This window comes from Myotis yumanensis, unplaced genomic scaffold, assembly GCF_028538775.1.
Source record: "Myotis yumanensis isolate MYYU_CA2020_CCGP unplaced genomic scaffold, mMyoYum1.0.hap1 SCAF_23, whole genome shotgun sequence".
Classification (NCBI taxonomy): domain Eukaryota; kingdom Metazoa; phylum Chordata; class Mammalia; order Chiroptera; family Vespertilionidae; genus Myotis; species Myotis yumanensis.
In genome coordinates, this window is record NW_027223774.1 from 1011242 (window position 1) to 1039217 (window position 27976).

Consider the following 27976-nt stretch of genomic DNA (forward strand, 5'->3'; position numbering starts at 1 on the left):
CCCATCCCAGTCACAGCCCTCTCCACTCAAGTCTCATGGCCAATGGTCCTCTACCCATTGAATCAAAAATGAGCGAGTTGGACAAGATGCCTTCATGAGCCTATTAGAAGTCATCTCTATTGGGTGCAGGTTCAGAGCAGATTACCTCTGTCAAATTCTGAACACCCAAAGGAGGAATAATTCTCCTTTATATCTTTCTTATGTCCTTGTGTCAGTTATTTTTGGAGATAGCTTGTAACCTGGAGTACATATCATATCTAGCAAACACCTGTCATATCTATACAGACACTTGTAACCTTGAGTATCATATCTATACAGGCACCTGGCATCAAATATCAGAGTATCAGTGAGATGGCTAGCAGGCAAGGTCAGGCAATAAAGTTTTCTGTTCTATTCAAGTAAAAAGCAAAGTTAATTTATAGTCTAAAAATAACAGAGTTGACCTACAGAATAAGAGATTGTCTAAGCATCACAGAGTAGTTCAAGCAGCAGTTTTCCAAAGGAGGGATTACTATGCTTCACTCCATGCCCAGTGAGTCTCACAGATGGCCACTCATGCCCCTAAGCAAATCAACCAGACTGAGTGCAACACCCCACCAAGGCTCACAGAATATTCCTGGTGAGTGTTTAAAAAGTAAATATGCACCAGCACCAATCTCACCTTGTTTCCATGGACCTAGGGCCTCAAATTAAAATAAAATGATGATCTACAACTCCTCTCTGGTCCAGGCGGTCTTCACTCCTTTTGAGTAGTCTTCGTCTTGAACAACTACTCCGAGTTCCAGATGCTCTTTAACTGCTCTCTGAAATATCTCATACCCTAACAAGCCAAAATAAGTGTTTGTTTGTTTTTATCTGCAATGAACATAAACCTTCCCACTATGAATTTCTTTATGCGAGATGATGGTGCTTCCATAACACCAGATGCTAAATACAAACCTTCATCTCATTTCTGACTCTTACCTCTCTCTCTCTGTCTCTCTCTCTCTAACTTCAAAATTAGAAAATCCATGTGGCCAGGCCTAAAATACCAATCCCGGATCCAACTGTGTCTTCCATCTCCATTGCCACCATCAGGGGCCAGTTACCAACACACTCTCCCAGACCAATATTCAGCAAATTGCCGCTCTCAGGACACATGCGGCTCTTTGGGCCATTGAGTTTGGCTCTTACACAAAATACCACATTGGGCTCCCACGTACAATGTGATTGAAACTTCGTGGCCCATACACAGAGGATGGATTTAGGCCTGGGCGAGTCTATTTTGAAGAAGTGCTGTTAGAAAAATTGGAGGGTGTCGGATGGGTGATGGGAGACACAGTGCAGGCAGAGGGGCCAAAGGATATGCAGCACAGGGGAGGCACATGATTCATGCTCGAGTTGAGGATGGGAGAGTTGGAAGGGGTTGACCTCAGCAAATGTACCTCAGTCAGATTGAGGACGTTTTTAGCAAAGGCCAGTTTAGGAGTACCCTCATTAAGTTAATAACGATGTACCTACCTATATAGTTTAAGTTTAAAAAATGTGGCTCTCAAAAAAATTTTCAATCGTTGTACTGTTGATATTTGGCTCTGTTTTCTAATGAGTTTGTCAACCACTGTCCCAGATGATCACACCACCTCCCTCTCACCCATATTGCTCTCCATGCTGAAGCCAAGGGGCGTCTAATGAGACCTGAGTCAGATCACCTGCCTCCGCTGCTCCAAATCTCCCATTGCCCCCATCACCTGCAGAACAGACAACTGTGTTGTCACAAAGCTCCTCTACACCTGACTCTGCTACCATTCTTACCTGTTCCCATTAAAGAGAAAAGCATTTGTATAGGTTCCTGAACCAGCTGTCTTCACTCTGAGCCTCTGCCACATGTGAAACCTGTGCCTGGAAGGAACTCCGTCATCTCATTACACTGTTTGCGAGAAAAACATGGACCACTTCACAAAGCCTTAGTCATGGACTTAGGATTGTGGACTGAGTATCTGCAGGTCCCAGGGCAGGAGGAGGGGGCACAGCCCCAGGACACCATGACCTCAGAATCCATGAGAGTGTGAGGCCCTGAAATTAGCTCAACAACCCAGACCCCTAAGTGGCTCTGTACCTGCAGGAACCTGTGGGAACTAAAGGTCTGCTGAGGGCCTGGCACCCACTCCAGGACCCAGGGGCTCAGGCTGCTCAGGGCCCTGGCCCAGCCCTGGTGCTGGGTGATGCCTGCATTCCTCCAGGGCTCGGTCCTCAGTGCACACTCCTGTCAAGTTCCTTATCTTTCAAAGAACTCCTCCTTCCCATCCCTAACTACTCTCCTCTCCCTTTTAAGGTGTGATTCTTATCAGCAGTTTGGAGAAATGTTTAGAACCCTAGCTCAGACACCATCCCTCTGCTGTTCACAACCACCCGTGGCCCCAGCGTCCTGAGGACGAAAGTAAAACTCCTCACACAAAACTTTCCTCATCTTCGTTGTTGCCTTTAAACACAAAACAGACCTGGGTTTCCTGAGTCCTCACAGCACAGCCACAGCCCCAAGGCCTGACTGAGCGGCATTGCAGCCCGTCACCCTCTTTTACCCCATCACATGCTGTGTCACCTACAAGCTACTCACTGTTCTGGGTGCTGGGACGCGAGCTGCAGGGCCTGACAGCGCGGTAGGTGGAGGGTAAATGGGGTGAGGCTGAGTTGACCTCAGTGAGCAGAGAGGAGTCCGGGAAGCATGGAGACCGCAATCCCACCTGCTGCAGGTCAACAAGCCTCAGACACCCCCTGCACAGCGGGGACGCTGCCTCTGACGGCTTGTCCTAGTCCTGATGCTGCCCGCTGGGGCCTCCAAGTCGATAGAACAAGGAGGTGAAAATGACCACGTGGAGGACTAATCTGGGAGTCACGCCCAAACCAATGAGCGCCAGGCTCATGCGCCTCTCCTGGGCTTTCATTGGCTAAACGCAGCCATCATTAGGCGCATTGCCCTTTGGGTAAGTTACTTTCCAGGCCACACAGGTGGCATTAGGATCCCCGTCACTGGCCATTGAGAATATTGGTGTTGGGGCGCCCGAATGGCGGTGGGAAATGACAACCTTAGGTTTTGGTGGCGGGTGGCAGGGTTATGGGGAGTGTTGTCTGCAACTGAGCCCTTATTTGGAGATATTATTTCAGACAGGCTTCACTCCCAGCACATTTCATTGGTCAGAGCACCTCACAGGCTGAAGTCAAACTCAGGTGGTCAGGAGGAGAACCTGACATACTTACTCGATGGGCCCCATTAACATGCCCACGTGGTGCCCGCCTCTTGTCCGGGACTGTGCAAGGCCAAGGAGAGGAGTGAGGATGGGTCGGAAATGACAGTGGGAGTCCGTCAGGATGGGTCCCTGTCTCCTCATCCAGGTGGACTTTGTCCCCTGGTTGCCCTAAACCACTGGTTCGCAACCTTCTGGGCCTTTAAATACAGTTCCTCATGTTGTGACCCAACCACAACATTATTTTCATTGCTACGTCATAACTGTAATGTTGCTCCTGTTATGAATCATCATGTAAATATCTGATATGCAGGATGGTCTTAGGCGACTCCTGTGAAAGGGTCGTTTGACCGTCCTAGGGGTCGCGACCCACAGGTTGAGAACCGCTGCCCTAAACCATCACTGGCAAGTTCCAAAGCAGTGAACCTCAGAAAAGGAGTTTGGGCAGATGGCATTGGCAGCGAACTCAGAACCCACTTCTGAGTGTGACCTGGGTAAACCCCTGGCTGCCTCGGGTCCCACACTCGGGTGGAGGTGAAGACTCACAGTTAAGGGTGTTGACTGGGAAGGGCACAGGGTGGAAGCCTCCAGTATCCATGTGCTTTTACATGGACATCAGGCCCTCCCTGCCTCCAAGGCCCTGTGTCATTTGCGTTGCCCAGGAGAGGGCCCCAGCAGGTGGGGCTGATGGTGAAAATGCTGCCGGTAACATCAGTGGTGACCCTGTGGTTTCCGTTCATTCTGTGCAGGAACCTGTGCTGAATGCGGTCCCTCCACAGTTCTCCTCATCTCTATTGCAGAGAGTCCTAGACCTAACTCTCCCTCCTGGTCCCAGTGTCCTGTGTGGCCACACAATCCCAGTGGACCAGGACCCAGCGGTCTAGGAGTGATGCTCTGAGTAGACCCGGCCACCTTCCTCCCTGAGGGGTCAGGCTAGCTTTCACATGGACAAGGGACACCCCTTTCCAGGAACGTCCACGCCGTCATTCCTAGTAGTAGGTTAAGAGCCTCAAAGTCTTTCCCTTCAGCTCCCCCCACATGCACCCACCGACTCATTTCTTACCAAGGGACCTGGATCCCCAGCTCCTCCACGAAGCCTAGTGTCCTTCACAAACATTCCCCATGCACACTGCCTAACTCCAGGCTGCCATCAGAATCTTCCCTAATTCCTCCCCTTTCCACAGCCTGGGGTTCTATGAACTGATATTTCATTTCATCCGTCCCTGAGGCCTGAGAGGGGACCCCCATGGGGACAGCAGAGGCTGGGAGAGCAAGGTCAGAAGGGGCCACTTCCTGACCCCTCCAGAGACTGCCTAGGCCGCTGCCTGTATCTGGAGTGCACAGACTCACAGGGAAACATACCAACACCACAAGCATAGAAAAACGCTGGTAAAGGACACCCCCAGTCACAGCTGGGCACTAAGGTGCAGGGCTAATGGCCAGGCTCACACAGACACACAATGCAGACACAGGGAACACCTTGAGGAGAAAACACACATACACACACACACGCACACACACACACAATGCAAACACATGCGCACACACCAGAGCAGACATACACGGACATAGAACACAGACACAAGAGAACACAATACACACATCAGGGACACCCAAAGGGACTGCCAATTCACACATACAACCAACAGGCATCATGCAAAACAAACACTCCCCCAAATGCTGAGTCATACTAACTCACGGTCTTGAAGGAAACATGAAGATTTCAGGTGCTGCCCTGGCCAGGCGGCTCAATCTCTTGAAACTTCATTACATTCGCCCACTTAAATCAAAGGGCATGTTCGGTTCCTGGTGAAGGCACAGACCAGGTTGTGGGTTTGAGCTGCAGCCCGGCATTTATCGAGGCAACCGGTCCATGTTTCCTCTCACATGGATGTTCCTTTTCTTTCTCTGTGCCCCTCCCTCCCTCTCTCTCTCAAAGCAATAAACATATTCTCAGATGAGGATTAAAATTTTAAAAAAGAATTAAGGGGCCCTAGCTGGTTTGGCTCAGTGGATAGAGCATCAGCCTGTGGTCGGAAGGGTCCCAGGTTCGATTCTGGACAAGCACACATGCTCAGGTTGTGGGCTCAATTCGCAGTAGCGGATATGCAAGAGGCCGCTGATAGATGATTCTCTCTCATCGTGTATGTTTCTCTCTCTCTCTCTCTCTCTCTCTCTCTCTCTCTCTCTCCCTTCCTCTTTCAAATCAATAAAAATACTTTTTTCAAAAAAGAATTAGGGGATTTATCACTAGCTGATTTGGATCAGTGGATAGAGCGACACCCTGGGGACTGAAGGGTCCTGGGTTGGATTCTAAGCAAGGGCACATGCCTGGGTTTTGGGTTTGATCCACAGAAGGGGGCATGCATGAGGCAGGCAATCAATGATTCTCTCTCATCATTGATGTTTATATCTCTCTGTCCTTCTTCCTTCCTATATAAAATCAATAAAAAATAGTTTATAAATATATTTATACTTTCACATTGCAAAGAATTCAGTTGAGTCATTGAGGATTAAGTGAAATAAATAAATATATCTTAGATGCTGCACTAACCTATTGTTAAAATAATTATTTCACTTTAAAAATTGGCAAAAGATTCTGACCAGACATTTCAACAAAGAAGACAAAGACAGTGTAAAGAATTGCTTGAGAAAACGTTCACCATAAAAATTTATTAGGGAAAAAAATTTTATTAGGAAAATGGAATTAAAATAAAGCAAGTTAACACTATACTCATTTCTCGGCCTATTATTAAAAAGATTAAACATCACATGTGCTGGCAGAGTTGTGGAAAAACTAGAAATTTCATTACTCTGGGTGGGTGAGTGGAAAGCCAAAGGAAATTACCATTTTAGAACACAGTTCTGCCTATACAATAGGTAAAACATTCGCCTACACTGCATCAGTTTGATAAGTAAAACATACCCCTATATAAAGAACTGAAGGCAATATACCCAGCAGATTTATTTTAAATATCCCAAAACTGGAAATAACTAAAACCATAGACAGATCAATAGGTAAACTGGCTATTCACACAAAACAGTATGACTCAGCCATAAAAAATAATTAACTGTTCATATAAGCATCCACTTTGAATCTCAAAATACTGTGTAGCATGAAGGAAAGCAATATATGTATACCCCTTATATAGTGCTTCTTAAATTAGGAAAAATATTAACTAATCTTATAAAGGAAAGAAAATCAATGACTGCATTTAGGCCTGGGAAAGGCAGAAAGAGAGATTACAAAAGGGGAGGAGGTAACTACAGGGTGTAGAACAAGTAGATGTAGAGCTGTTGGCATGGAAATTACTACAATAATTTAAAAATAATAAAAAACAAGAATAAACTCTCCCCTGCCAGTGAGCGTCAGGTGTTTGAGCACCATCCGTTGCCCTAAAAGGTCAATAGTTCCATTTGAGCTCAAGGCATGCGCCTGCCTGGATGCCCTGTAGGTGATGTGCAGGAGGCAGCAGTTTGATGTTTCTTCCTAATATTACCATTTCTTCCTCTCTCTCTCTCTCTCTCGCTCTCTCTCTCTCTCTCCTCTCTCTCTCTTTGTGAAAAGTCAATAAAAATGTTTTTAAATATGTAAAATACTTATTTAGAAAAATAGAGAGTCAACTCTGTGTTTTGCATATTCACATCTGTATGCCTGCATTTGCTTAACCTGTATATGGGTGAGAGATAAGTTTATGTCACATGTGAACATTTTAGGCTTGATCCCTTTGTTTGAGCTCACCAAATTGTATGAATATACCTAAATAAAACCTTAAAATGTGCTTCCAAATAAAGGCCTAGATATCCCTGTCTTCTTCAAAAATTAAAATGACAACCCTATATGGGCTCTACCATCTCTCTCCTAATTCCATGGGAGCACCAGCCTTGCCTCAGTGGCAGCAAATATTGGCCATCATGGAAGACTATGGCCATCAGAATCAACAGGAATGCTGACTGGGTCACAAATGCCACATCCTGGGACTGACTACAGGATTACCCTTCCTCTAGCTTTGAGGTCTTGCCTGTTGAGCAAACCTTGAGGTGAACACCGTAGAGAGGCCAGAAGACGAAACAGATCCTTTAGATTATTTTCTCTACAAATGACTTTAGCCACAGGAAACAGTGATGGAGGAACTGAGGACGCATGTCCACAATGACCACACAAGTCACACGTCCTTGTTTACTTGTGGGTCACGTTCAGAAAAGGTGTGATTCACTTAATTCACTGCATTCTTTCCCACTCACTATGAATACAGGGTTTCTGACCCAGTTGTAGTTCAACCTAACCCTCAGAGTCTCAACACAAGCAACACCAGCCTATGAAATGTCATTCAGAACGGCACAGGGCACCTTGACAGTATGTAATACACACTGTGAACAGAGAATATAATTCACATTGTTCACAGAAGCAGAACAAAGCCCCCCACCCCAATCTTCAGGATGACCTCAGACCGCAATCACAGGAGGCACCAGGCTGCAAATGAGAACCATCAAGTCATGCAGACTTTCTTTTGAGGTCTTGGGCAGCACTGCATTACAAGTGAATACTGGACAAAGTGATTTTCTGACTCCACGCTTTGCCTTCGGGAGCACAGCAGGTTGGGGATTCCCACAATATCTGTTCCCCTGGACATGCTGACAGATCTCAAGTGTTCTGTCAAATCAATCCAGGCAATGAATAGAATCAACAAAATGAAAAGTACTAGTACATGAGCAAAAGCACCTGGACAAAAAGATCATAATCCCGAGACATGTTAGAAAATTCAATGGGTTTGCAGGTTGGTGAACTAGAACCTGAAACAATTCATCACAGCGTAAGGTGATATCGTGAGAGAGGTAGCTCAACTTAGCTGAGGATGGGTGCACTGGATGAACCCTCAATCAACTCCATTTCCTAGTCAGAAAGGAATGAAGATCCTGCCAGGAGCTTGGAGTAATCACAGTTTGCTCAGGCCAAGGTGAAAACACAGAATTCCTTTTCCCTGACCACGCAGGGGCTGTGACTGAGGCACCCTGTTCAGGTGAGCAATGTCATGGAGGTGAAATCGCCTCAGCCAGAAATACTCCCACTGATTTCAATCGGGTAGTAGGTCCGAGCAGCTTAGCAAGTGCCATGCAGTTATTTAAAGCATCACTTTTACTTTTATCTAGAGGAGTGCATGTTGTGATAAAGGGGTTTATGTTCCGTTAAATGTGTATCTAAGAGACCCCTTCAGTGGTGTTATTGTCAATGAGAAAAAGAAAGTGTTTGCTGCTCATTTAAACCTTTTCTCCATTGTGAACAATCAGGTGTCTAAGGAGGTGAGATTTTCGGCCAAAAGATTTCCCACATTCAATACACTCATGAGGCCTTTCTTTTGTGTGAACTTTCTTGTGGTTAAAAAGGTGACCATGGCATCTAAAAGATTTTCCACATTCACTGCATTCATAAGGTTTTTCTCCAGTGTGAATTCTCTGGTGTTCAGTGAAGGCATGCCTTTGTCTGAATGACTGCCGACATTCACTACACTCATAAGGTTTTTCTCCAGTGTGAACTCTCTGGTGTTCCATGAGGGTATACCTTTGTCTAAAGGACTTCCCACATTCACTGCATTCATAAGGTTTTTCTCCAGTGTGAACTCTCCGGTGCTTAATAAGGGTACACCTTTGACTGAAGGACTGCCCACAGTCACTACACTCATAAGGTTTTTCTCCAGTGTGAACTCTCTGGTGATCAGTGAGGATCAACCTTAGGCTAAAGGACTGCCCACATTCACTGCACTCATAAGGTTTTTCTCCAGTGTGAACTCTCTGGTGTTCAGTGAGTCTGTACCTATGACGGAAAGTCTTGCCACAATCAGTACACTCATATGGCTTTTCCCCAGTGTGAACTTTCTGGTGCTGATTAAGAACAGACATATACCTGAATGACTTCCCACAATCACGACACACATGCGGCTTTTCTCCAGTGTGAAGTCTGTGGTGTTGATTGAGGTTAGTCTTCCATCTGAAGACCTTCCCACAATCACTACACTCATATGGCTTTTCTTCAGTGTGAACTATCCCATGTTGAATGAGGCTAGAGCTTCCTCTAAAAATCTTTCTGGATTTGTTACAATCATTATTCACTTCACCAGAGCAGACGCTCTGTTGAACAACTTTCTGGTTGTGGCTGGCAGCATTTTCACATTGACCCCACTGGTTATGATGTTTTCCACTGCGATGTTTCAGGGAAATCTCACTGCCACTGTGTGGCTCTTCAGTGTCGAGAGGGGCCTGGTGCTCGAGAAGCTCTGAGATGGCTGGCAAGTCTTCCCCACCCTCCCTACTGGATGAAGGCAGCCCTGATAAGTAGAAGCTGCACCTGGTCACAAACGAGGCCCTGTCCACAGCTTCTTTCCAGGGCTTCTCTCCACTGGCTTCCCTCTCTTGCTGGTGAGGGTTTGCACAGAAGTCTCTCACACCTGTGTCATTGAAGAAGGCTTTCTGCTCAAGGTATGCTGCCTGTGACTCAGTGAGGTGCAGAATGTCTTTTAATAGAGAGAAACACCACTTACACAGATGAGTACTCTGGGTTCCTGGCTCTGACGTAGGTGCCCCGATCTGTGACTCTCCTTGTACAGATACACTATGCTCAGGACAGGCCTCCTCATCATCCATTTTATGCAAGCAACCTGAAAACAGAGAAATGAGGAGGAACTGGATGTTGACTACGGTGATGAGGGAAGTTCCATTACAAAAATATGTTGTACATCATACATGCATTCCACGAAATTGCCTGAAAATAAGAGATGTGCTGGAAGTATTTGGAACAAGCTCCTGTGAAGTTCTGGAACTCTGAATATCATAAAGCAAGGAAAGCCTCAGCAGAAATATGACACAAAGATGGAAAGCACCACATGGAATCGAAGCAGGATCGTCAGCTCCTTGTTCTGCTAACAGTGTTCAGAAGGGCTTATCTGCGGGTGACATGGGCGAGCTTTGTAGAAGGGTGCTTATGTCTAATCCAAGTAAAATTCAGTAGCAAGTGTTCGAGGACTACTGAAGCATGTATGTGCACCTCATAACACACGTGCTGGTCCATGTAGGAGAATACTGCACAGGGATCAGTACAGAGGGACAGATGATGCAAAAAGGTGACAAAGGTGAAGGTAGCCAAAAGCCATGAAGTAACAGATGAAATGATCAGTCATCAAAATGTCATTAATGGTAAAGAAAATGCGGAAATAAGGTGTGGACAAATGCATCTACACCTAAATATGGTTGGACATAAGCGAGTTCCTGGTGTGATCTGGAAAAAGCCCTCATGTGATACCTTCCCCCAGTTTCCACTCAGTATGATCAGGCCTCATCAGAGACCATCTTCCCAGTTCACCCTGAGAGAGAACACAGGGTTCTCCATGCAACTTCTACTCTATAAAAAATACAATGTAAATATTCAGAGTATTAATAAAAGACAATAAATGTGAGCAGACACCAAGAAGCCAGAGCAATTCGGATTGCAACAGTATTCATGGAAGAAAATATTACAAACAACAATTTAGGTAGGATGTTACAAGGACAGCTACGGTTCATGTAAGTAAAGACCATAACCTGGCACAGGCTGTCACAAAGAGCCTTACCTGGATGAATGGTGCAGAAATGGAAGCCATGAGGACATAGTCACCTTCCCAGGAAGAGAAAGTTCAAAGTGGGTCCCATTAAGCTCATTGCAAGAATCCTGACTCCCAGATACTTCTTGCATTTTTTGAGGCAGTGGGTTTAGGGGTGCTCAGGGAGTCCAGAGTTCAGGACTCCTCACACAGCTTGGCCCTGGCAGCCACAGCCCAAGTGTAAGGACAGTGGGGAAGTTAGTAGAGTCCATGGTGTGGCTGTGAGTGCTACGTTTGGAGAATAAAGGAAGACTGGACATCACCTCAGGACACTGAGACCAACATGAAGATCTTACCTGCAGATGAGACAAGTGCAAACACTTCCAGCATCACATTGCAGTAAAGAAGTCTCTGAGCCTCATCAAGGAGCCCCCACTCCTCCTCAGAGAAGACAATGGCCACATCCTCAAAGTTCATATTCTGTCAAAATGGGAACAGTTCAATCCAAGATTAGCTTTTCTCCTAGGATTTCAAGTTCTTCAAAATTCCAATCCTCCACATCCATACGCTCCCTCTATACTCCATCAGACAAGACAGCAGGCCTTGGGCTCATCAAAGTCACTCTCTTCTTATATTCCTACTGTTACTGTGTCTTCCCACAACAATAAAGGCAGTTGAGCAGAGAGAAGATACCTGAGCTCTGGGTCTCACATGTAGGCCATACTGCCTCTTGTCGATACAGTGGGTGTCACCCACATAGGGAAGAGAGAGTTTTGGGCCATAAAGAAAATGTGAATGACATATAACTTATTTTGTTACGCAATACTTTTGTTATTTCCCGTAATCTCCCTCAGAGACATGAAAAAACATAGCCTCATGCTTCACCCTTCTGACTCTGATACCATGGTGTTGAGGCCATCACCTTCCACTACCTGCTCAACATAATTCTTTGAACCACACTTCTCTCACACAGCTTCATTTCCAGGGGCACATCCTCAAAGGCAACACAAATTTGCCATGGCGAGAACACTTTATTTCCTACTCAACTTCTCTTGCAAATGTATCACTCACAACCTCTGTAATTTGTTTCTCTCTCTTTCTATCGCCCATCTCCATTCCACTGCAAACATGTAAGCCCAGCTGACACCAAGATATGCTATCTCCTTCTCATTGATCAATGTGTCAGCCCTTGACAACCCTAGGAAGGTGTGCATCCATGTAACACCTCAGCTCTTCACCTGGAAGGTCTCACCAAAACACCCCTATTTTCAGACAATTACACTAAAATTCCTCATATCATATCACATATCATATCAGCCAGTAAGCACCAAAAATGAACTCACTCCTTATTCACCCTATTGCAACATCCAGTGTCCTGTGGACATGAGTTCACACTCCCTCTCCAAGGGTACATCACTCCTTCTCCCACACTTCGCTCTCACCTGCATTCCCACACCCTCAGCCCCCATAGTCAACTCCTTGACTTCCTACTCATTACTCAGCATGTGTGGTGTAGTGACTGCTTGGCAGATTCAAACAGGAATAAGTTCTACACCAACACTGAGAGTCCACCCTCATTGAGGCTGCCTTCAACCCTGCTATAAAGGCCTCACTCCCTGACTGTTTTCCTTCAACCTCACCTATTGAGAACCACATCACGTCTTAGATATCCAGAGCCCACCTCCACCAGTGCTGCACATGATCTCCCATCCCAGTCACAGCCCTCACCACTCAAGTCTCATGGCCGATGGCCCTCTACCCGTGGTATCAAAAATCAGCGAGCTGGACAAGAGGCCTTAATGAGCCTATTAGGAGTCATCTCTATTGCTTGCAGGTTCAGAACAGATTACCTCTGTCAAATTCTGAACACCCAAAGGAGGAATAATTCTTTTATATATTTCTTAGGTCTTTGTGTCAGTTATTTTTGTAGACAGCTTGTAAACTTGAGTACATATCATGTCTAGCAAACACCTGTCATATCTATACAGACAACTGTAACCTTGAGTATCATATCTATACAGGCACCTGGCATCAATAACAGAGTATCAGTGAGATGGCTAGCAGGCAAGGTCAGGCAATAAAGTTTATCTTTTCTATTCAAGATAAAAGCAAAGTTATTTTACAGTCTAAATTAACAGAGTTGACCTACAGAATAAGAGATTGTCTAAGCATCACAGAGTAGTTCAAGCAGCAGTTTTCTAAAGGAGGGATTACTATGCTTCACCCCATGCACAGTCAGTCTCACAGATGGCCACTCATGCACCTAAGCAAATCAACCAGACTGAGGGCAACAGCCCAGGCCACACCAAGGCTCACAGAATATTCCTGGTGAGTGCTGATTAAGTAAATATGCACCAGCCCCAATCTCACCTTGTTTCCATGGACCTAGGGCCTCAAATTAAAATAAAATGATGATCTACAACTCCTCTCAGTTTCAGATGGTCTTCACTCCTTTTGAATAGTCTTCGTCTTGAACAACTACTCTGAGTCCCGATGCTCTTTAACTGGTCCCTGAAATATCTCACACCCAAAAAGGCCAAAATAAGTGTTTGTTTGTTTTTATCTGCAATGAACATAAATCTTCCCACTATGAATGTCTTTATGCGAGATAATGGTGCTTCCATATCCCCGGATGCTAAATACAAACCTTCATCTCATCTCTGACTCTTATCCCTCTCCCCCCCCCCCTCTTTCTCAATCTCAAAATTAGAAAATCCATGTGGCCACGCCTAAAATACCAATCCCGGATCCAACTGTGTTTCCATCTCAATTGCCACCACCAGGGTCCAGTTACCTTCACACTCTCCCATACCAGTGGTCGGCAAACCACGGCTTGAGAGCCACATGCGGCTCTTTGGCCCATTGAGTGTGGCTCTTCCACAAAATACCACATACCAGTGCACACATACAGTGTGACTGAAACTTCGTGGCCCATGGGCAGAAGTTGGTTGTCAGCCTGAGCGAGTCTATTTTGAAGAAGTGGTATTAGAAAAAGTGGGGGGTGTCAGTCGGATGGGTGATGGGAGACATGGCACAGGCAGGCCGCTCAAAGGATATGCAGCACGGGAGAGGCGCATGGTTCATGCACGAGTTGAGGAAGGGAGAGTTGGATGGGGTTGATCTCAGTGAGTGTACCTCAGTCAGATTGAGGACGTTTATAGCAAAGGCCAATTTAGGAGTACCCTAATTAAGTAAATAACAATGTAACTACCCATATAGTTTAAGTTTAAAAAATTCGGCCCTGAAGAGATATTTCAATCATTAAACTGTTGATATTTGGCTCAGTTGACTAATGAGTTTTCACCACTATCTCAGATGATCACACCACCTCCCTCTCACCGATATTGCTCTCCATGCAGCAGCCACAGGGTGTCTAATGAGACCTGATTCAGATCACCTGCCTCCGCTGCTCCAAATCTCCCATTGCCCCCATTACCTGCAGAACTGACAACCCTGTTGTCACAAAGCTCCTCTACACCTGACTCGGCTCCCATTCTTACCTGTTCCCATCAAAGAGAAAAGCATTCCTGCAGGTTCCTGAACCAGCTGCCTTCACTCTGAGCCTCTACCACATGTGAAACCTGTGCCTTGAAGGACCTCCTATATCTCATTCCACTGTTTTCCAGAAAAACATGGACCACTTCATACAACGTTTGTCATGAACTTAGGGTGCTTGACTGAGTGTCTGCAGGTCCCAGGGCAGGAAGAGGGGCGGACAAAGGACCCCAATAACTCAGAGGATATGAGAGTTTGAGGCCCTGAAATCAGCTCCACAACCCAGACCCCTAAGTGGCTCTGCACCTGCAGGAACCTGTGGGAACTAGAGGTCTGCTGAGGGCCTGGCCCCCACCCCAGGAAGCAGGGGCTCAGGCTGCTCAGGGCCCTAGCCCAGCCCTGGTGCTGGGTGGTGCCTGCATTCCTCCAGGGCTCAGTCCTCAGTGCACACTCTTGTCAAGTTCCTTATCTTTCAAAGGACTCCTCCTTCCCACCCCTAACTGCTCTCCTCTCCCTTTTAAGGTGAGATTGTTATCAGCAGTTTGGGGAAATGTTTAGAACCCTACCTCAGACAACGTCCCTCTGCTGTTCACAACCACCCGTGCCCCCAGCGTCCTGTGGATGAAAGTAAATCTCCTCACACAAAACTTTGCCTCAACTTCTTTGTTGCCTTTAAACACAAAACAGACCTGGGTTTCTCGAGTCCTCATGGCTCAGCCCCAGCCCCACGGCCTGACTGAGCGGCATTGCAGCCCGTCACCCTCTTTCACCCCATCACATGCTGTGTCACCTACAAGCTACTCACTGTTCTGGCTGCTGGGACGAGAGCTGCAGGGCCTGACAGCGTGGTAGGATGGAGGGTAAATGGGGTGAGGCTGAGTTGACCTCAGTGAGCAGAGAGGAGTCTGGGAAGCATGGAGACCTCAATCCCGCCTGCTGCAGGTCAACAAGCCTCAGACACCCCCTGCACAGCGGGGACGCTGCCTCTGACGGCTTGTCCTAGTCCTGATGCTGCCCGCTGGGCCCTCTGACTATGTTGATATAATGAAGATGTCAAAATGACCACCTGGAGGACTAATCTGGGAATCACGCCCAAACCAATGGGCGCCAGGCTCAGGCGCCTCTCCTGGGTTTTCATTGGCTAAACGCAGCCATCATTAGGTGCATTGCTCTTTGGGTAAGGAACTTTTCAGGCTGCACAGGTGGCATTAGGATCCCAGTCACTGGCTGGCCATTGAGAATATTGGTGTTGGGGCGCCCGAATGGCGGTGGGAAATGACAACCTTAGGTTTTGGTGGCTGGTGGCAGGATTATGGGGAGTGTTGTCTGCAACTGAGCTCTTATTTGGAGATATTATTTCAGATTCCATGAATCTCAGAATGCTCCCGGACGTAAAAATTATGTCAATCATTCCTGAGACCACAAATCTAAATGGATATGTAGAATTACTTTTTTTAAATTTTATTTTGAGACAGAAAATCAGAGGGTGAGAGAAAAACACAGGTGGGGTACCTCCTCCCCTCCCTTCGCCACCACCTGGGCATGCAGCCAGGAACCTGTCTTGTGGCTTCACCAGGAACTGCAACCTTTGTGTACGTGGGAGGACACTCAAATAACGCAACCACTCCAGCCCTCATAGTTTTTATTTTTTTATTATCATTTTATAAAATATATTTCATTGATTTTTTTACAGAGAGGAAGGGAGATGGATAGAGAGTTAGAAACATCAATGAGAGAGAAACATCGATCAGCTGCCACCTGCACACCCCTACTGTGGATGTGCCCGCAACTAAGGTCCATGCCCTTGACCGGAACTAACCTGGGACCTTTCAGTCTGCAGGCCAATGATCTATCCACTGAGCCAAACTGGGTAGGGTCAGAGTTTTTATTTTTAACACAGAAATAGCACATTATTAAGAGAAAAATAAGGCTATGAGAATATATACATCATTCTATCCTATTCGCTTAAAAGCAATATTTGAAGGAAAACAGAGGCCTACAATTCGACATTTCCTACACTGTGTGCATGTCTGCAGTCAGCACACATTGTGTAGCTATGGAACTAACAGTTACTGAGTGTTCAGTACATGTGCCAGTCCCTGAATTCAATTCTTTACCTGAATTATTATTATTTCACTCAATCCTCTCCACAAGTTGAGATACTTTCAGCATCTATTTTATCAAGTTGAAATCAGGACTCAGAGACCTGAGGTAAATTGCCTGATTGTAGAGTTAATAAAAGGCAAACCCATGTGTTTCTCATAACAGAGCTATGGTATCTAATGTTAGGTTACTCTGCCTCCTAAAGGGTAGACAAGGCGATGTATTCCCATTAGGATGCATCTAGATCAGTGAAGGGGAACCTTTTTAGCTCGGTGTGTCAACATTTTGAAAAACACTAACTTAACTCTGGTGCCGGGTCACATATAGAAATTTCTTGATATTTGCAATCATAGTAAAACAAAGATTTATATTTTTGATATTTATTTGATATATTTAAATGTCATTTAACAAAGAAAACTCAACCAAAAAAATGAGTTCGCGTATCACCTCTGACTCGCGTGTCAGAGGTTCACCATCACTGGTCTAGATGTTATTATGGGTAACAAACAGCCCCAAAGTTTTAGTGGCTTTTATTAAAGAAGGTATCTTTCTTGTTCATACCCCATGTGCACCGTTGTTCTCCTGAGACCAGGATAAAGGAGAGGCCACCCATGTAGGTTCCTCCTGGGTGTTATCAGAGAAGAACCGAGGGGGTGGCCAGTCTCCCTGTGTCCAGACTCAGGTGCTGCACTCAGGTGTTCAGTTGCTGCCCTGCGCAGGCGGCTCAATCTCTTGCAGCTTCACTTCATTCACCCACTTCAATCAAAGGGCATGTTCGGCTCCTGGTGAGGGCGCAGACCAGGTTGTGGGTTGATCTGCTGCCCGGTATTTATGGAGGCAACCGGTCCATGCTTCCTCTCACATGGATGTTCCTTTTTTTTTTGTCTGTGCCCCTCCCTTCCTCTCTCTCTCAAAGCAATAAACATATCCTCTGATGAGAATTACAATTTTAAAAAAGAATTAAGGGGCCCTAGCTGGTTTGGCTCAGTGGATAGAGCATCAGCCTGTGGTCGGAAGGGTCCCAGGTTTAATTCTGTACAAGGGCACAACCCAGGTTGTGGGCTCGATTCCCAGTAGGGGATGTGCAAGAGGCAGCTGATAGATGTTTCTCTCTCATCGTGTATGTTTCTATCTCTCTCTCTCTCTCCATGTCCCTTCCTCTCTCAAATCAATAAAAATACTTTCAAAAAAAAAAAAGAATTAAGGGGTTGAGCCCTAGCCGGTTTGGATCAGTGGATAGAGCATTGGCCTGGGGACTGAAGAGTCCTGTGTTCGATTCTAAGGAAGGGCACATGCCTGGGTTCAGGGTTTGATCCCCAGAAGTGGGCGTGCATGAGGCAGGCAATCAATGATTCTCTCATCATTGATGTTTCTATCTCTCTATCTCTCTCCCTTCTCTCTAAAATCAATGAAAAAATATTTTTTAAAAAATTTATAGTTTCACATTGCAAAGAATTCAGTTGAGTCATTGAGGATTGAGTGAAATAAATAAATATATCTGAAATAACCTATAGTTAAAATAATTTCATTTTGAAAATTGGCAAAAGATTCTGACCAGACATTGCAACAAAAGAGACAAAGACAGTGTAAATAATTGCTTGAAAAAGCGTTCACCATAAAAATTTATTAGGGAAAATTTTTTTTTAAATTTATTAGGGAAATGAAATTAAAACAAAGCAAGTTAACACTGTACTCATTTCTCGGCCTATTATTAAAAAGATTAAATATCACATGTGCTGGTAGGGTTGTAGAAAACTAGAAATTTCATTACTGTGGGTGGGTGGAAAGCCAAAGGGAATGATCATTTTGGAACACAGTTCTGCATATACTAACAGGTAAAACATTCATCTAAACTGCATCAGTTCGATAAGTAAACATATCTCTGTATAAAGAACTGAAGGCAATATTCCCAGCGGAATTATTTTTAATATCCCAAACCTGGAAATGACGAAAACCATAGACAGATCAATAATAGGTAAACTGGTTATTCACAGAACTCAGTATGACTCAGCCATAAAAATAATTAACTATTCACATAAGCATTCGTGTTGAATCTCAAAATACTGTGTAGCATGAAGGAAAGCAATATTTGTATACCCCTTATAGTGCTTCTGAAATTAGGAAAAATATTAACTAATCTTAAAAAATAGTAACTAATCTTAAAAGGAGGAAAATCAATGACTGTATTTAGGGCTGGGGAAGGCAGAAGGAAAAATTACAAAAGGGCAGGAGATAACTAAAGGGTGTGTCACAAGTAGGTGTAGAGCTGTTGGCTGGAAATTACTACAATAATTTAAAAATCATAAAAAAACAAGAATAAACTCTTCCCTGGCCAGTGAACCTCAGGTGTTTGAGCACCATCCCTTGCCCTAGAAGGTCACGGTTCCATTACAGCTCAAGGCACGTGCCTGCCTGGATGCCCTGTAGGTGACGTGCAGGAGGCAGCTGTTTGATGTTTCTAATAATACCATTTCTCTCTCTCTCTCTCTCTCTCTCTCTCTCTCTCTGTTGCTCTCTCTCTTTCTCTCTCTCTCCCTTCTTTGCTTTGTGAAAAATCGTTAAAAATATTTTTAAATATGTAAAATACTTATTTAGAAAAATAGAGTCAACTCTGTGTTTTGCATATTCACATCTATATGCCTGGTTTTGCCCTAACCTGTATATGGGTGAGAGGTAAGTTTATGTCATATGTGACCATTTCAGAGCTTGATCTCTATATCCCCGCTCAACAAATAGTACAAATATACCTAAATAAAACCTTAAAATGTGCTTCCAAATAAAGGCCTATATAACCATGTCTTGGTAGAAAATTAAAATGACAACCCTATATGGGCTCTACCATCTCTCTCCTAATTTCTTGGGAGCACCAGCCTTGCCTCAGTGGCAGAAAATGTTGGCAAGCAGAGAAAACTATAGCTATCAGAATAAACAGGAATGCTGACTGGGTCACAAATCCACATCCTGGGACTGACTACAGGATTACCCTTCCTATAGCTATGAGGTCTCACATGTTAAGCAAACCTTGAGGTGAACACCTTAGAGAGGCCAGAAGAGGACACAGACCCTTTAGATTATATTCCCTAAGAATGACTTTAGCGACAGGAAACAGTGATGGAGGAACTGAGGACGCCTGTCCACAATGACCACACAAGTCACACGTCCTTGGTCATTTGTGGGTCACGTTCAGATGAGGTGCGATTCACCTAATTCTCTGCACTCCTTCACACTCACTATGAACACAGGGTTTTTGACCCAGTTGTAGTTCAACCTAACCCTCATAGTCTCAACAGAACCGACACCAGCCTATAAAATGTCATTCATAACAGCACAGGGCACCTTGACAGTATGTAATACACACTGTGAACAGAGAATATAATTCACATTGTTCACAGAAGCACAACAAAGTCCCCCACCCCCATCTTCAGGATGACCTCAGACCGCAATCATAGGAGGCACCAGGCTGCAAATGAGAATCACCAAGTCATGCCGGCTTTCTTTCCAGATCTTGGGCAGCACTGCATTACAAGTGAATAGTGCATATACTAACAGGTAAAACATTCAGTGATTTTCTGACTCCACGCTTTGCCTTCGGGAGCACAGCAGGTTGGGGATTCCCACAATATCTGTTCCCCTGTACATGCGGACTGATCCCAAGTGTGCTTTTAAATCAAGCCAGGCAATGAACAGGACCAACAAAATGACAGGTACTAGTACATGAGCAAAAGCACCTGGACAAAAAGATTATAATCCCGAGATGTGTCAGAAAATTCAATCAGTTTGCAGGTTGATGAACTGGGACCTGAAACAATTCATCACAGCATAGAATGATAACCTGAGAGAGGTAGCTCCTCTTAGCTGAGGATGGGTGCGGTGGATGAACCCTCAATCAACTCCATTTCCTAGTCAGAAAGGAATGAAGATCCTGATGAGAACTTGGAGTAATCACAGTTTGCTCAGGCTGAGCTGAGAACACAGACTTCTTTTTCCCTGACCACGCAGGGGTTGTGACTGAGGCACCCTGTTCAGGTGAGCCAGGTGGTGGAGGTGAAATCGCCTAAGCCAGAAATACTCCCAGTGATATCAATCGGGTAGTAGGCCCGAGCAGCTTAGCACGTGCCATGCAGTTATTTAAAGCATTGCTTGTACTGAAATTTTATGAGGACTCTAGTGGAGTGCATGTTGTGAAAAAAGGGGTTTATGTTCCATTAAATGTGTATCAAAGAGACCCCTTCAGGGTTGTTATTGTCAATGAGAAAAAGAAAGTATTCGCTGCACATTTAAAGCTTTTCTCCATTATGAACAATCAGGTGTCTAAGGAGGTGAGATTTTAGGCTAAAACGTTTTCCACATTCACTACACTCATGAGGCCTTTCTCCTGTGTGAACTCTCTTGTGGTTAAAAAGGTGACTATAGCATCTAAAAGATTTCCCACATTCACTGCATTCATAAGGTTTTTCTCCAGTATGAATTCTCTGGTGTTCAGTGAGGGCATGCCTTCCTCTGAAGGACTGTCCACATTCACTACACTCATAAGGTTTTTCTCCAGTGTGAACTCTGTGGTGCTTAGTAAGCGTACTGCTTTCTCTGAAGGACAGCCCACATTCACTACACTCATAAGGTTTTACTCCAGTGTGAATTCTCATGTGCGTAAAAAGGTGACCATGGCATCTAAAAGATTTCCCACATTCCCTACATTCATAAGGTTTTTCTCCAGTGTGAACTCTCTGGTGTTCAGTGAGGTTGTACCTATGACTGAAAGCCTTGCCACAATCAGTACACTCATATGGCTTTTCCCCAGTGTGAACTCTCTGGTGCTGATTAAGAACAGAGATATACCTGAATGACTTCCCACAATCACTACACAAATAGGGCTTTTCTCCAGTGTGAAGTCTGTGGTGTTGATTGAGGTTACTCTTATATCTGAAGGCCTTCCCACAGTCACTACACTCATATGGCTTTTCTCCAGTGTTAACTTTCCTATGTCGAATGAGGCTAGAGATTCCTCTAAAAATATTTCCATATTTGTTATATTCATAATTCACTTCTCCAGAGCAGACACTCTGTTGAACAACTTTCTGGTTGTGGCTGGCAGTATTTTCACATTGACCCCAGTGGTTATGACGATTTCCACTAGGAATTTTCTGGGAAGTCTCACTGCCACTGTGTGACTCCTCAGTGTTGAGAGGGGCCTGGGGCTGGAGAAGCTCTGAGATGGCTGGCAGGTCTTCCCCAACCTCCCTACTGGATGAAGTCAGCCCTGATAAGTAGAAGCTGCACCTGGTCACAAACGAGGCCCTGCCCACAGCTTCTTTCCAGGGCTTCTCTCCACTGGCTCCCCTCTGTTGCTTGCGAGGGATTGCACTGAAACAGAAGTCTCTCACCCATTCATCACTTAAGGAGGCTTTCTGCTCAAAGTATGCTGCCTGTGACTCAGTCAAGTGCAAAATATCTTTGAACAAAGAGAAACACCGCTTACACACATGGGTCCTCTGGGTTGCTGGCTCTGTCTTAGACGCCCTGACCTGTGACTCTCCTCGTACAAATACACTCTGCTCAGGACAGGCCTCCTCATCATCCATTTTATGCCAACAACCTGAAAACAGAGAAATGAGGAGAAACTGGATGTTGACTACAGTGATGAGGGAAGTTCCATTACAAAAATATGTTGCACATCATACATGCATACCATGCAATCCCTTGAAAATAAGAGATGTGTTGGCCGGATTTGGAAAAGGCTCCTGTGAATTTCTGGAACTCTGAATATCACAAAACAAGGAAAGCCTCACCAGAAATATGACCCAAAAATGGCAAGCACCACATAGATGCGAAGCATGATCATCAACTCCTTCTGCTAACAGTGTTCAGCAGGGCTTCTCTGCTGGTGAAATGGGAAAGCTGTGCAGAAGGTTGCTTATGTCTTATTCCTAATAAAATTCAAGAGCAGAGATTCTAGGACTACTAAGCATGTATATCCACCTCATAAAACATGTGCAGGTCTATGTAGGAGAATATTGCACAGGGAGCAGTGCCCAGGGAGGTGATGCAAAAAGGTGACAAAGGTGAAGGTAGCCAAAAGCTATGAAGATAAAGATGAAATTATCAGTCATCAAAATGTCAATAATGGTAAAGAAAATGTAGATATAAGGTGTGGACAAATGCACTGGCACCAAAATATGGTTGGACACAAGCGGTTTTCTGGTGTGATCTTAAAGAAGCCCTCATGTGATACCTTCCCCCAGTTTCCACTCAGTAGGATCAGGCCTCATCAGAGACCATCTTGCCAGTTCACCCAGAGAGAGAACACAGGGTTCTCCATGCACCTTCTACTCTAGAAATACATGCAACCTAAATATTCAGAGTATTAATGAAAGACAAGGGAGTTGAGCAGTCAGCACTAACCCAGAGCCATTCGGAATGCAATAGTATTCAGGAAAGGAAATATTACAAACAACAATTGAGGTAGGATGTTAAAAGTACAGCTACGGTTCATGTAAGTAAAGATGATAACCTGGCACAGGCAGTCACAGAGCCTTACCTGGATGAATGGTGCAGAAGTGGAAGCCATGAGGACAGAGTCACCTTCCCAGGAAGACATAGTTCAAAGTGGGTTCTATTAAGACATAGTTCAAAGTGGGTTCTATTAAGCTCCTGACTGCCAGACACTTTTTACATTTTCTGAGGCAGTGGGTGTAAGGGATGCTTGGGGAGTCCAGAGATCAGACTCCCCACACAGCTCGTCCCTGGCAGCCAGAGCCCATTTGAAAGGACAGTGGGAGATATTAGTAGAGCCCATGGTCTGGTTGTGAGACCTATGTTTGGAGAATAAAGGAAGAGTAGACATCACCTCAGGACATTGGGACAAACATGAAGGTCTTACCTGCAGATGAGACCAGTGCAAACACTTCCAGCATCACATTGCAGTACAGAAGTCTCTGAGCCTCATCAAGGAGCCCCCACTCCTCCTCAGAGAAGACAATGGCCACATCCTCAAAGTTCATATTCTGTCAGTTCAAGCCATGATTAGCTTCTCTCTTAGGATTTCAAGTTCTTCCTAATTCCCACCCTCCACATCCACTTGCTCCCTCTACCCTTCATCAGACACCAGGCCTTGGGCCCATCAGAGTCACTCTCACCTTATATTCCTACAGATACTGTGTCTTTCCACAACAATAAAGGCAGTTGAGCAGAAAGCAGATACCTGAGCTCTGGGCACATCACTCCTTCTCCCACACTTCTCTCTCACCTGCACTCCCACACCCACAGCCCCCACAGTAATACTCCTTGACTTCCTACTCATTACTCAACAGGTGTGGTGTAGTGACTGCTTGGAAAATTCAAACAGGAATAAGTTCTACACCAACTTTGAGAGTCCACACTCATGGAGGCAGCCTTGAGCCCTGCTATGAAGGCCTCACTCCCTGACTGTGTTTTCCTTGAACCTCAACTATTGAGAAACACTTCACTTCTTAGATCTCCAGAGCCCACCTCCACCAGTGCTGCACATAATCTCCATCCCCAGTCACAGCCCTCACCACTCAAGTCTCATGGCCGATGGCCCTCTAACCCTGTTTTATTAAAAATCAGCGAGCTGGACAAGATGCCTTAATGAGCCTGTTAGGAGTCATCTCTATTGCATGCAGGTTCAGACCAGAATATGTCGGTCAAATTCTGAACACCCAAAGGAGGAAAAATTCTCTTTTTATATCTTTCTTAGGCCCTTGTGTCAGTTACTTTTGTAGACAGCTTGTAACCTGGAGTACATGTCATATCTAGCAAACACCTGTCATATCCATACAGACACCTGTAACCTTGAGTATCATATCTATTCAGGCACCTGCCATCAATATCAGCATATCAGTTAGATGGCTAGCTTGCAAGGTCAGGCAATTAAGTTTATCTTTTCTATTCAAGCAACAAGCAAATTTATTTTACAGTCTAAAAATAACAGAGTTAACCTACAGAATAAGAGATTGTCTAGGAATCACAGACTAGTTCAGACAGGAGTTTTCCAAAGGAGGGATTACTATGCTTCACCCCATGCCCAGTGAGTCTCACTGATGGCCACTCATGCCCCTAAGCAAATCAACCCGACTGAGTGCAACACCCCACCAAGGCTCACAGAATATTCCTGGTGAGTGTTGAGTAAGTAAATATGCACCAGTCCCAACCTCACCTTGTTTCAATGGACGTAGGGCCTCAAATTAAAATAAAATGATGATCTACAACTCCTCTCGGGTCCAGGCGGTCTTCACTCTTTTTGAGAATTATTCGTCTTGAACAACTCCTCCGAGTTCCAGATGCTCTTTAACTGCTCTCTGAAATATCTCATACCCTAACAGGCCAAAGTAAGTGTTTGTTTGTGTTTATCTGCAATGAACATAAACCTTCCAACTATGAATGTCTTTATGCCAGATGATGGTACTTCTATATCCCCAGATGCTAAATACAAACCTTCATCTCATCTCTCTTCTCTCTCTCTTTCTCCCTCTCTCTGCCTCTCAACTTCAAAACTAGAAAATCCAGGAGGCCACACATAAAATACCAACCGCGGATCCAACTGTGTCTTCCATTTCCATCACCACCATCAGGGGCCAGTTACCATCACACTCTCCCAGACCAGTGATCAACAAAAAACGGCTTGTGAGCCTCATGCTCTCTGGCCCCTTGAGTGTGGCTCTTACAGAAAATAGCACATGCAGGCACGCACGTACAGTGTGATTGAAACATCATGGCTCATACGCAGAAGTCATTTATCGGCCTGGGCGAGTCTATTTTGAAGAACTGGTATTAGAAAAAGTGGGGGGTGTCAGTCAGATGGTGATGGGAGACACTGCACAGGCAAGGGAGCCAAATGATATGCATCACGAGGGAGGCACATGATTCATGCACGAGTTGATGATGGGAGAGTAGGAAGGGGTTGACCTCAGCAAGTGTACCTCAGTCAGATTGAGGACGTTTTTGGCAAATGCCACATTAGGAGTACCCTCATTAAGTTAATAACAATGTACTTACCTATATAGTTTAGGTTTAAAAATTCAGCTTTCAAAAGATATTTCAATCGTTGTTCTGTAGATATTTGGCTCTGTTGACTAAGGAGTTTGCCTCCCACTGTCCCGGATGATCACACCACCTCCCTCTCACCCATATTGCTCTCCATGCAGCAGCCACAGGGCGTCTAATGAGACCTGAGTCAGATCACCTGCCTCCGCTGCTCCAAATCTCCCATTGCCCCCATCACCTGCAGAACAGACAACCTTGTCGCAAAGCTACTATACACCTGACTCCGCTCCCATTCTTACCTGTTCCCATCAAAGAGAAAAGCATTCCTGCAGGTTCCTGAACCAGCTGTCTTCACACTGAGCCTCTACCACATGTGAAACCTGTGCCTGGAAGGACCTCCAACATTTCATTTCACTGTTTGCCAGAAAAACATGGACCACTTCACACAGCCTTAGTCATGGACTTAGGATTCTGGACTGAGTATCTGCATGTCCCAGGGCAGGAGGAGGGGGCACAGCCCCAGGACACCATGACCTCAGAGGGCTCGAGAGTGTGAGTCCCTGAAATTAACTCCACAACCCAGACCCCTAGGTGGCTCTGCACCTGCAGGAACCTGTGGGAACTAAAGGTCTGTTGAGGGCCTGGCACCCACCCCTGGACCCAGGGGCTCAGGCTGCTCAGGGCCCCGGCCCAGCCCTGGTGCTGGGTGATGCCTGCATTCCTCCAGGACTCGGTCCTCAGTGCACACTCTTGTCAAGTTCCTTATCTTTCAAAGGACTCCTCCTTCCCATCCCTAACTGCTCTCCTCTCCCTTTTAAGGTGAGATTCTTATCAGCAGTTTGGGGAAATGTTTAGAACCCTACCTCAGACAACATCCCTCTGCTGTTCACAACCACCCATGGCCCCAGCGTCCTGAGGATGAAAGTAAAACTGCTCACACAAAACTTTCCCTCAGCTTCTTTGTTGCCTTTAACACAAAACAGACCTCGGTTTCCCGAGTCCTCACAGCTCAGCCACAGCCCCACGGCCTGACTGAGTGGCATAGCAGCCCGTCAGCCTCTTTCACCCCATCACATGCTGTGTCACCTACAAGCTACTCACTGTTCTGGGTGCTGGAACGTGAGCTCTAGGGCCTGAGGGACGGCAGCACCGTAGGATGGAGGGTAAATGGGGTGAGGCTGAGTTGACCTCAGTAAGCAGAGAGGAGTCTGGGAAGCCTGGAGACCTCAATCCCGCCTGCTGCAGGTCAACAAGCCTCAGACACCCCCTGCACAGGAGGGACGCTGCCTCTGACGGCTTGTCCTAGTCCTGATGCTGCCCGCTGGGTTCTCTAAGTCGATAGAACGAGGAGGTGAAAATGACCACCAGGAGGACTAATCTGTGAGTCACGCCCAAACCAATGAGCGCCAGGCTCAGGCGCCTCTCCTGGGCTTTCATTGGCTAAACGCAGCCATCATTAGGCGCATTGCCCTTTGGGTAAGGTACTTTCCAGGCCGCGCAGGTGGCATTAGGATCGTAGTCACTGGCCATTGAGAATATCGGTGTTGGGGAGCCCGAATGGCTGTGGGAAATGACAACCTTAGGTTTTGGTGGCTGGTGGCAGGGTTATGGGGAGTGTTGTCTGCTAGTAGGGCCTTATTTGGAGATATTATTTCAGATTCCATGAAGCTCAGAACGCTCCCTGAGGTGATAATTCTGTCAATTATTCCTGAAGACCACAAATCTAAATGGATATGTAGATAGTTACATTTTGTAATTTTATTTTGAGAGAGAAAATGAGAGGGAGAGAGAAAAACACAGGTGGGGTGCCTCCTCCCCTCACTTACCCACCGTCTGGGCATCCAGCCAGGAACCTGTCTTGTGGCTTCACCAGGAACTGCAACCTTTGTGTCCGTGGGAGGACACTCAAACAACGGAACCACTCCATGCCTCAGAGTTTTTATTTTTTTATTATCATTTTATAAAATGTATTTTAACGATTTTTTACAGAAAGGAAGGGAGATGGATTGAGAGTTAGAAACATTGATAAGAGAGTAACATCTATCAGCTGCCACCTGCACACTCCCTACTGGGGATGTGCCTGCAACCAAGGTACATGCCCTTGACCGGAAACGAACTCTGGCCCTTTCCGTCTGCAGGCCGATGCTCTACCCACTGGGCCAAACTGGATAAGGCCAGAGTTTTTATTTTTATCACAGAAATAGCACATTATGAAGAGAAAAATAAGGCTATGAGAATATATACATAATTCTACCTTATTCGCTTAAAAGCCATATTTGAATGGACACAGAGGCCAACAAGTTGGCATTTCCTACGTTGTCTGCATGTCTGCAGGCAGCACACATTGTGCAGCTATGGAGATAACAGTTACTGAATGTTCACTACAGGTGCCAGGCCCTGGATTCAATGCTTTACCTGCATTATTATTATTTCACTCAATCCTCTCCACAACTTGAGATCGTTTTAGCATCTATTTTAATGGAGACTCAGAGACTCAAGGTAAATTGCCTGATTATAGAGTTAATAAAGGCAAGGCTTGCAGTCAAAACCATGTGTTTCTAATAACAGAGCTCTGCTTTCTATAGT

At 45.4% G+C, this 27976-nt stretch overlaps 1 protein-coding gene across 1 annotated transcript; it reads right to left on the reverse strand.

The window, feature by feature from the left end:
* Positions 1-8480: 8480 nt before the first annotated feature.
* Positions 8481-23388, reverse strand: LOC139000217 (zinc finger protein 586-like). The gene is made up of 4 exons (XM_070402479.1): positions 23268-23388; positions 21913-21983; positions 11149-11272; positions 8481-9259 (listed from the first exon to the last, which is right to left on the reverse strand). Exons 1-4 carry the CDS (start codon positions 23386-23388, stop codon positions 8481-8483), a joined length of 1095 nt encoding a protein of 364 aa, XP_070258580.1.
* Positions 23389-27976: the final 4588 nt, after the last annotated feature.

What these genes read in the sequence shown, in the direction of transcription:
- LOC139000217 (XM_070402479.1), bottom strand. Translation starts at nt 23,388, where the DNA reads ATGAACTTTGAGGATGTGGCCATTGTCTTCTCTGAGGAGGAGTGGGGG. An exon ending in TGCACTGGTCTCATCTGCAG is followed by an intron (nt 21,984 to 23,267) that starts GTAAGACCTTCA and finishes CTCTGTTTTCAG; the next exon opens with GTTGTTGGCATAAAATGGAT. An exon ending in TTGTACGAGGAGAGTCACAG is followed by an intron (nt 11,273 to 21,912) that starts GTCAGGGCGTCT and finishes CCATTTTGACAG; the next exon opens with AATATGAACTTTGAGGATGT.